The sequence below is a fragment of the Helianthus annuus genome, chromosome 13 (genome assembly GCF_002127325.2).
Source record: "Helianthus annuus cultivar XRQ/B chromosome 13, HanXRQr2.0-SUNRISE, whole genome shotgun sequence".
Lineage (NCBI taxonomy): Eukaryota > Viridiplantae > Streptophyta > Magnoliopsida > Asterales > Asteraceae > Helianthus > Helianthus annuus.
The window spans coordinates 89937790-89948315 of record NC_035445.2 but is presented as its reverse complement, the minus strand read 5'-3'; the positions used below and the strand labels follow the sequence as shown (position 1 = coordinate 89948315).

General features: G+C 37.1%; 1 protein-coding gene across 2 annotated transcripts; it reads left to right on the top strand.

Moving 5' to 3' along the window:
• Positions 1-6685: 6685 nt before the first annotated feature.
• On the top strand, positions 6686-9684 carry LOC110898563 (cell wall integrity and stress response component 1). Of its 2 annotated transcripts, none has more exons than XM_035982053.1 (3): positions 6686-7532; positions 7983-8129; positions 8509-9684. In XM_035982053.1, the coding sequence occupies exon 1, from the start codon at positions 6823-6825 to the stop codon at positions 7480-7482; it is 660 nt and encodes a 219-aa protein (XP_035837946.1). In that variant the 5' UTR covers positions 6686-6822; the 3' UTR covers positions 7483-7532; positions 7983-8129; positions 8509-9684. The 2 variants fall into 2 exon arrangements, with proteins under 2 accessions (XP_035837946.1, XP_022001047.1); XM_022145355.2 differs by having other exon boundaries at positions 8213-9684.
• Positions 9685-10526: the final 842 nt, after the last annotated feature.

Genomic DNA, 10526 nt, shown 5'->3' with positions numbered 1-10526 from the left:
ACTGACCAAGTTAACAGGGGCCCAATAAAAGAGGAATTTCGAGTAATAGACTTCCAAACGACATTCACAATATGCAAATGAATTATAGAAACGATAACATCCACCGAATGGAACTTAGAGTCAACAAGTTCAATGAAATAGTTTTGCATGAAACGCTCGTTCATGATCAGCCCAAGCTGCAAGTTCTACTGACGCCACAAGGTGTCGTAGTGAATGAAACAATTCAATAATAGCGGTGATCAAACAAATTCACCGTGTTTGAAGTCAAATGAAAGCGCAATAATAAATCGAAGCGGATTTAATCTAAATAAATAATTAAATAATTAAATAATTAAATAATTAAATAATTAAATCCGTGCATGAGATTAGCGCAAGCTTCAATTTAGTGAAACGCCACCACAAGGTGTCGAAGTTAACAAACGACTTAATGGAGTCGTAGACCAAGCAAATCCACTACGACTCAGAACAATGAAACGCTTGTTTAAAACGAATTCGAATATGATGTTTTCAATACATCATATGGTGTCTTGAATTGAATATGTGAAATGAACAAGTTCAAACAATTGAATTTGCCTTCGGCGCAAGCCGACAATAATTGCATGTATCGACAAGAAAACTTTCGGCATGGTCACAACGAAAACCATGTATGTAACTTGAAAAGAAAGGGATTCCAAGAAAATGTGTCGACCTGATAATGAAGAAGCCAATAATTACAATAATGCAGGTCATTCGAATCACAAATCAACAATTAGATTTAGCGAAACAATATTTGAACTTCAATGAAACGCTTTATTCGAAACGAAACCACATGCGTAACAAACGATGCATGCGTATCATATGAATTTTCAAGAAATGAAGCAAATGAACATTTGCTATAATGAAGAAGTTATTGTGATGCAATGACCATTAAGAGGAGTAGAGATACGAAAATCTACTCAGTAAATGTGAAAGTTGAAATTCCAATAAAAGAAATTTAAGGACTTTACCTGGGGTTTTATGTGATAATCGGTTGTTAGTTGACATTACCACGGAATGTCGAACATAGTGTATTCGTCGTTATTGAGTCAGGGGGAATGCGGAGACATATGTCTTCTCCTTAGCTTGACTCATGTTGTTTGCAGCACCGCGTGCCAAACTGCCGCTTCCTCGAATGTCGTATGTGACGTACTTCAACCTCCGTTGATGTATAGCTTAAGTTTCACGTATACCTATGTACTAGCGTTTCGTTATGCGTAGGATGCCTGCTCGGGAAGTTAAAATATCACAGGAAATATGGATAATAGTGTGTGCCCGAGTTTATACTCGCGGTTCCTACGCGACGACCTTTAATGAACTTAGACATAAGTTTCCGAAGGTCTTAAATGCATGTTTCCTAAACTCTCAGAGTTTTGTGTACTGTATGCGACTGTTTTGTGTACTGTGTGTAAAACACCACTTTAGCATATGTTTGAAAACAAAATTTTGACTGTTTGTTTTTCGGCAACGGTTGGAGACCATATTCGAGTACTATGCGTTCTATATGCATTCAAGTTTTAATATTCTATGTTCCCAGAGGAAATGTGAGGTTAGAGCTTAGGTATCTCTACAAAAACCTAATTCGTTGTAACCTATAGCTCTGATACCAATCTGTCACACCCCGAAATATCAGAGCATTGGTGTGACTGGACTGGTATCTTCATTGCACAGCGGAAGCAAAAAAGCTAAGACTTTTAGAAAATGAACGCCCACTAAGTACTCGACTCTTCATGATTCTCCTATTCCAACCGTGCCATAACTTTGAAAGCAACCTGAGAAAGAAACATGCGAAAAATCAACATAAAGTTGAGTGAGTTCATAGTTTGTTTTTAAAACATTTGAAATAAATCTTTTTGAGTAACCGGTTTTTGAAGTATTGTTGAGAAAACGAATTTAAAATCATTTTCTTGTCATGTATTCATGTGTAAATCACGTATTTTTGTATGTATCATGTTTTCATGTATAAATCACGTATTCTTGTATGTATCTTGTTGTTAATGGGTTGCAAGGCCATTAACATGTGACACGACATAGGAAGCCACCAAACCTAGGCATTTTTGTCGACTTTGACTGAGACACATAAGCACTCATTGGTAGAAGTAGGCCAAGAGTGGGGTTGCCTGAAACCCATTAGATCTAACCTTTTGTTCCGCGGTCTGAATGTATACGTTGATTAATGGTGCTTATGGTACCCTATTCGTGACACGATTTCTCGTATCATTCCTCAACTCTCGTATCATTCCTCAACTCTCGTATCATTTCTCAATTCTTGCATCATTTCTCAATTCTTGTATCTCTTTGTACTTGTATTTTCCCGTAGTTTATCTAGAATTCGTTTGTATGCATATTTCGAAAAATACACTTGTTTGAAAAACCGGTATAAAACATAAGCTTTTCGGGTCAGTTAAAATTTACTTGTAAAATGGTTTAGAAATATGTAATTCTTGTATGCTTTGCAAAAAGTGCATGTCTTTCCACCCCGAAAACATTTAGAAAAATGTAAAACCGTAAAAAGGTGGGGTTATGAACTCATCTGAATATTCCTGTGCAAAGCTAGCTATATACGACTTCGCGATGTCGTTTCCAAGACGAGACTCGCTAGCGTGCATTCTACAATATTCCTAACATGGAATATCTAATAAGCTTCTAATTAAAAGCGGTAACTAACTGCGTGTCACCGAGCTCTACCGAATCGTTAACTGAACGATTTCGTCGATCGGTTGCTACTTTAATGGAAACGATTAAGTCGTATGTCTTAAGTACCGTTTATTTTTGGTAATAACTAACAAGTCTTGAAAAGACTTAATTCTCGAGAGTTTTAAAATAATATAATATTTATATAGAAATACATAAATATATTGTTAAAAGCGCGTTAGTCGTCTCGAGATGTCGTACGTGTATGTAACGAATGTTTCATGAAAAGAATATAAACTCTTATTATACATCGTAAGCCGTTTAGGCGTTTGAAATAAATATAAAAGATATATTTATTCTATAAAAAGAATCGTCGACTTGTCGTGTTTGAAAATAAATATATAACTATATTTATTTTTGTAAGAGAATCGTTTTGCTTGTGTCGGAAATAAATATGTAACTATATTTATTTATAAAAAGGATTTGAGTCTAACGTTTGAGATATATATGATAAGTATATTTATTTTGTAAAAACGAATTCATGTTGTTCGACGTTCGAAATAAATATATAAAACTATATTTATTTTATAAAGCGAAGATGTGTTCGGCGTTTGAAACAATATAAATAATTATATTGATTTCATAAAAGACTTGTCGGATTTTGCAGTTTCAAATAAATATAACAACTATATTTACTTGTCATATATAATTTTCGAATCGTAGCTTTCGTAAGTTGTATAGTGTCGTCAAAAGTAATTATATGTTCGTATTTGATTTTCTATAAGATTATTAGAATCCGGATGTTTGGTTTATAATAAAACCGCCGGTTCTTCCTCTCTGCTCGACTCTCTCTCTCTTGCTCGGCTCTCTCTCTCTCTTCGCCTGAAACACCGATCGGCACTACCCACCACAGCGCCGCCGCCTGTGGTGGTGGTGTTGCTGCTGCTGAAGTCCGCCACCACCATAAGATGGTGGTGGTGGGCCGATTAACAGAAGGGGGGGGGGGTTGTCTGCCGTCCGGTTACTTGACGCCGGAGAAGAAAGGGAGCCGGCAACCGGCTCCGGTCACAAAAACCGGCAGGAAGCAAGAGAGGGGGGTGTGGTTGGTTGAAGACGAGCAGGGGAGGGGGGTACGCACCGCCGCCGTGGCTCCGACCGGCTCCACCATGCTTGTTGATCGGAGAGAGAGAGGGAACTCGTTTGGTGTGTGTTGCTGCTTGTTTGTTTGTTTGAACAAATGAAACATAGTGGCTTCTTTTATAATAAGACTTGCTAATGGGCATTGGGCTTGGGCCCAAGGCCCACAAGCCTATTCCCGTGTTTTAAATAGCCCAAACGCATTCACAAGCCCGTTTTCAAAACCCGAAACCGTTGGAACATCATAATATATAATTTTAGTTCTAAAAGTGCGTAAAATTATATCTTTGGGCTAAATATACGTAACACAGTGTCAGTAGACGTTCGCGCTTTTGTCCGTTGTTTACGATAAAAATTTGTGTAAAATTATGTCCGCCGTCTTGAACCGTTTTTCGATCCGGTTTCGACTACGGGTATTAAAATTCGAATACGAAACCAATTATATCATAATATATTAATATCGAGACAAAATTCGACTCCGGTGCGTCAGCTTCGTCGTTGATTGCCGGTGCGTCACTGTTTCCGCGTTTTTCGTTCGCGTCTGCGTTTTGTGTCGTTCGGAAGCACGATAAATTTGTAAAACTAAATTTATGAACGCAAAATACTCGTATAAGATTCGTACTTGTCGGCGTTGTCAGTATTCCGTACGGTGCCAGTTCGTTGTTGCGTAGTATTCGGCAGATTTCTCTGTAAGCCACCGTTCGCGCACTGTAAAGTCGGATAACGTTCCTAGGCACTCCAAAGGCCTAATTAAGTTAATTTGCGTCTTAAACATTATTTATTATCGCATTAATCGCCTGCTAATCTCGTAATTAAGGGCGTAAATTACCGGTTGTCACAAGAACGAGGATACGATTCGATTTATGTAAAAGTTACCTCGAAACGTTACTTCAAACGACTTGATTTTTGTTAATTTGAAGTTTAAACACACGAATTGAAGCACCGTTTTCGTCGTTTGGGGCAGTATTTTCGAGGTAAATTTTACATCAATCAACTCGTATCATCGTTCTAATCAAAAGCCCTAAAACATCAGTTTGTAATTGGGAAAAAAAAAACTTAACTCCGTTAAGCTATATTTAGCGCAGACTATTATCGGCCAAAAGTGGACCAGTCGGATTATTATCAGCCAATAACTGAGTTAGGATTATTATTGGCCAAATTGAGAAAGCTGAGATTATTTAAATCTAATTTGCTTTTTTTTTTTTTTTCAATACGTTCTAGATCTAGCTTATGAAAGGCTTTCAAGTAAAAAACTCAATGGGACAAATCCATGAAACAAAATGCTACACTTTACTCCCCTCGTTTGACAAATTCCTTGAGTTAATTAGCACAACACAATTTATGAAACCATTTCTTAAATGTTGATATGGCAAATGTTTTGGTAAACATATATGTTACATTCTCCTAGTTTGAACGAATAGTATCACAACTTTTTCTTAACAACTTCTAGATTTATAGGATAAAGACATCACAATATGTGTACATTGTACAATTTGAACTCTCAACCTTTTAATTATGGAACACACTACTTAACTAACAGAATGTCTTCAATAGATGAATGGAGAGAACATTGGTGGGATGAGTTTGGTTATGCCAACTTTGCTAATCCGGACACATTTTCCTTGTCTTTCTATTTTGCTAACTTAAATTTTCTCCATTGGATGTGACCTTTGGAATAGTAAGAGGTGTTCCACACTTATTGATAAGTAATTGCTTTTGAAAAAAAGGTATATGGATACAGGATACTCCTTTGCTTCATAATCTCAATTGCCTTAAAACTAATAATACTTGTAACATGGCTTGAGACATTCTTGACTAGTGTAATCTTAAATTCTTGGGTTATTAGGAATCCGGGTTTATATGGTAATCTTTAGACTTGGGTTGGCTACTTGGCTATAATCCGTATATCTCAAACTTCTAATTTATGCTTGCTTACTTGTGTTGAACCTCACTTGCCAAAGCTTGTCACAATATTGTCATGATATTTTGATACATGCTTTGAATCATTGTATTATTGTCACATTTATTCACTACCACTCCTTGCACATGGGACACCCCATACTACATTAACCTCCAATCACACCAGCCGGTCAACTTCATATGGATTCAATGAGTATGTCCCGCGGTCAATGGAGTGCCTCATGCCATCCAACCAAGTTGTGTGGCTTTTTTTTTTTTTTTTTTTCAAAATTATCCATTTACATTTACATATTTTAATAGAGTAAACAAATATTATTAATAGTATAATTATCTGATACATGTACATATTATAATGAATATAAAAAGGATAAAAAATAGTTTTACAATTTTTAAACTATAAGTAGTTATAACTTTTATAACATTTTTTTTTTTTACTTTTAAACAAATTCCCTTTACAATTTTTAAAAGACCACAATTTTTTCATACGTTCATCTTTTATTTTTAAAATATACAATAAAAACTAACACTTTAATTTGAGTATGTATTGATTTAGTTTTTTTTTAAGTTTAAAAAAATTAAGATTTTATGTAACTCTATTTGTATAATAAAAAAGTATCTAAAAATAACTAAAACTAAAAATAAAAATAAAATTAATGAAAACCCTAAGTATTTCAAAAACGAAAAAGAAAAATAAATAAATGAAAAACGAAATTGGTGGCAAAGAGTAATTCAAAATTTCATTCCATCGCGTCCCACAAATTTTGATCCGGCATTGCGGCATAGCCGGCTGATCATTTACAACCGTCCGATCAATCTCTAAGCAAACAATCCAAAAACCCTAGCGTAACCATGGTTAGCTGTCTCCATCTAATATGGTTAACCTAACCAACCAAAACCAATACAATCACCACACATTAACCTCCAAAGTTCCCATTAATTACAATCCATACCCCCACAATTCCCTTCCTATAAATTAACCATCGAACCAGAGCTAGGTTTGCCCAACTGAAGAGCCAAGGGCCCTTCAGTAAAATCACCCTCCCATCTCTTTTTTCTCTTTCAATAACCGTTTTCTCTCACTAAAAAAGTACAAATTTTCTCTCTAAAACGGAAAAAATGGCGACATCTTCTAGAAAGTCAAACTCGCCGGTGATGCCGTTGACATCGGCGTTTAACCGGTCAAGTTCGCCGTACGGACGTATCGGAAGCTACTCATCGGCGTTCGCTGCTGACGTCAATTCATCGCCGTTTGCGTCATCAACGAGTTCGAGTTTCTACTCGTCTCCGGTTTCGAGTCAAGTCTACAGCCGTTCGTCATCTCCGACACGTGTGAACCTTCATGGACTCGCTCCGGTGACGTCATCATCGGTGAAGTTTTCGTTAGCAAGTAGATCTGGATCTCCGAATAGATCTATGGCGGTGAGTTCTAGAGAACAGGTTGTACGGAAGCAGAACGCTGGAAATCCGTTGAAGAATGTTCCGAAGAAGACATGTATGTGTTCGCCTACGACGCATCCTGGATCGTTCCGGTGTAGTTTGCACAAGAGGTTTAACAACAATAATCAAACGGTGACGTATTCGCCGAACAGGTTGAATGCTCGTAGATCTGCGATGACGAACTCGCTTGTGCGAATCGGAACCGTTGAAGGAGGAGATCTGGTTAAAAGAGCTTTAGCGGCGTTGATCCGTCCATCGTCGCATCAGCAGAGGCGGAGAACGGCGTTTGAGCCGAGACCGAGCCGGTTGTCAGTTATGTCCAAGGCCGATGACTTATGATTTTCTTCAACGTGAAGTTGAAAATCCTCTGGTTGTTCGGTACAGGTTTGGTAATTTTACTTCTTACCTTTTCTATTACAGATCTACTTCCACCGGTGCTAGGGTTCCGACGAATATATCGGCGAAGAGAAGAATATTCCGGTGTTTATGCAATTTGACGACATGAAATCAATCCTTCAATTCTGACACAAAGATGAAGAAGAAGCTTATTCAATTATCCCTATCAAACTGAACTGAACATCTTGTGTACATAGATGATAGTTATGATGTGCTTGCAGCCATTGTGATTGCAAAACTGAAGGACTTTTTTGATTAAACTTTCACTTTCAACGAATCAATCACATCTAAACACACTAACATCTAAATCAACTCTTAATCAAATTAAAACAAGATAACAATCATCTTAATGAATTTCTATTCGCTTTTCGTGTGGTTTGTTCATTGTGTTGTTTCATTTGATGATTTGATTGATTGATCGATTGTTCCATCCGTTTTCGCAGCATCAGATTCGTTATGCGTCTCGTTCTCTTCGTTCCGTTGCGTGCATCAGAATCCGTGTTATGTTCCGTTAAGTTGGTGACGTTCCGTTAGCTTCTTCCGTTTACCGTCTGTTTCGCCGTTTGGTTGGTATATGCCTTTCCTGTGAGGTAATGCGTACTTTTTGTTCATTTAATTTTATTAAATTTTAATTTATTGTTTTTAATTATTTAATTAATGGTTCACGCAACAGGAATGAGGATTTGATTTAAAGATATTGACCTTGACGCTGGAAATGTGGAAATGAAGTGATTTACCTTTTTGTGAGAAGTTAAAACAGTTGTTACTTTTGAACCTATACACGCCAAAAACACCTAATACCTAACTTGCATTGATTGGGTTGGGTAAGCTAATAATGGTCTCTATATAAAATAAACATAGTTTCTTGGCTAAAGTATACATAGTTTAAATAAAACAAATTTTTTAATCTTTTGTTTTTCAAGAAGTGTTTTTATTTCAAAAATTGAAATATTGATTTGGTTAAGTTAGGAAATTTTAGCAAGAGGGAATGACAAGATAGAGAAAATAGACCATACATGGAAAAGTGTGATAACAAAATATTATCTGATCTATGCAAATGGAATGGAAGGATATGCAAGAAACACCAAAACTACCAAATGATCCAGCTGGCTAGATAACACCAATACTTGCATCTAATAATCCAACTGGCTAAGAAGCTAGATGGTCCCAAACCTATTTGGGAGGACAAAACAAATGAGGGTGAAACATTTTCTATAATGATGGAAAGAGACATTGTGATGATACTTTTGTTTTTAGTGAGGAAGGTTTAGGAGTTTGAGAAAACACCAAATTAGAGTTATGATAGATGCTGATCAAGAAATGCCACTCTAGAATCTAACCGAGCGCGAAACAAGAAGATTATCCAACACGAAAGACTCTATAACATCAAATTATTATCATGCAAAGAAATGAGTTATGGGAGTTGGGAGCAATATTATATTTTCTATAATGATGGAAAGAGACATTGTGATGATACATTTGTTTTTAGTGATGAAGGTTTAGGAGTTTAAAAAAAACACCAAATTAGAGTTATGAAAAATGTCAGTCAAGAAATGCCACTCTAGAATCTAACCGAGCGTGAAACGAGAAGATAATCCAACACGAAAGACTCTAACATCAAATAGGCATATATCGTGCTAAGAAATGAGTTTTGGGAGTTGGGAGCTATATTATATAAATCTAGGCCGTCTTGACAACTCAGATGTGAAAAGGTGGGTGACGGATACTGTTTCAAAATGGATTGTTACGTGCGCAGAAGACAAATCTCTAAAAAGTGAGGCGTGGACGTGTGGTGTGGATTTGTGATGGATTGTCATCACTTCGTAACGGTATGTTACTTCCTCTCTCCCAGGGGGCCTATAAACCTTTTGGGCCTCGCCATCTGCCCAGCGCTGACACCGGGCCTGATAGTTGGTATGCTTGGTAACATGAGTGCAACTGAATAAATACCGCTAAAACATCAAAAGTTCTCTTTTGAGGGTTGGTGTGCGTGGATCTTTGGCATGCTTGCGGGGGGCGACTCTCCAACCATTTTTTGTGAAGTCTAGTGGTTGGGAATATATATTCACAACCTTGTAGATTATGTTTTGTTTAGTATGCTAGTGTATTAGGATTAATATTGTAATTAATCTCGATTTATATGGCTTTCGAATCGCAAAGTGAATCGTCATTTAGTGAGAAGTAGAAGTTCTAAATCAAAGTGACCAAAGGTGAGCCCTCACGACTAGATCCCCCTTTTAAATGATTTTGGGGCCATAGTACATGGAAATGAGCCGACAGGTTATGAGTTTTGGTTTGAATGTGTATTATATTAGAAAATGTTGTTAGGGTATCAGATCAGAGTAAGATCAAGCGGAAGCGAACAAACACAAATACGCACACTGACAGAATATAAAGAACACGACAATTTACGTGGTTCAGCCAAGGTGACCTACGTCCACGGGTTGCAACTAGCGTTCAGTTTTATTAGATGCTCATAGACTACAATTACACCATAGGTATTTATAGAACAAGATTAGGGTTTTCTACTTAGTCAACAAGTTAACTAAGTGGACCTAATAACTAGGGCAAGCTACTCTAAAGTTTACGAACCCAACAATTTCCCACTCGGAGGCTTTGCATAGTCCATAAAGCGTATCCAAGAAGCACATAGTTAGTAACTTCAGTAATCTTCAAGTCTTCCAAGCCTCCAGTTCCAAGAACAAGCTAAGACTCTAATCCTCCAAGCCTTCAGTTCCCAAGAACATGTTAAGACTTCAGTCACATCCAAGCTACCCAGTTGCAACCACACCTCTCATCAAGTACTTGAGAAACCAGTTGAAGCTTCCACAAGCTCTAACTCAATAGTTTTATCAGACACATTCTCTATCTCAATCGGCTTGCACGATCCATTAGTTCTAGAGATACACCGAGAATTAATACCGCTCTCCACATTTTGCAAACTATTTTCAATGCGAGAGCATTTTCCTTCGGTCGGAATCTTCGTC

What these genes read in the sequence shown, in the direction of transcription:
- LOC110898563 (XM_035982053.1), top strand. Translation starts at nt 6,823, where the DNA reads ATGGCGACATCTTCTAGAAAGTCAAACTCGCCGGTGATGCCGTTGACA.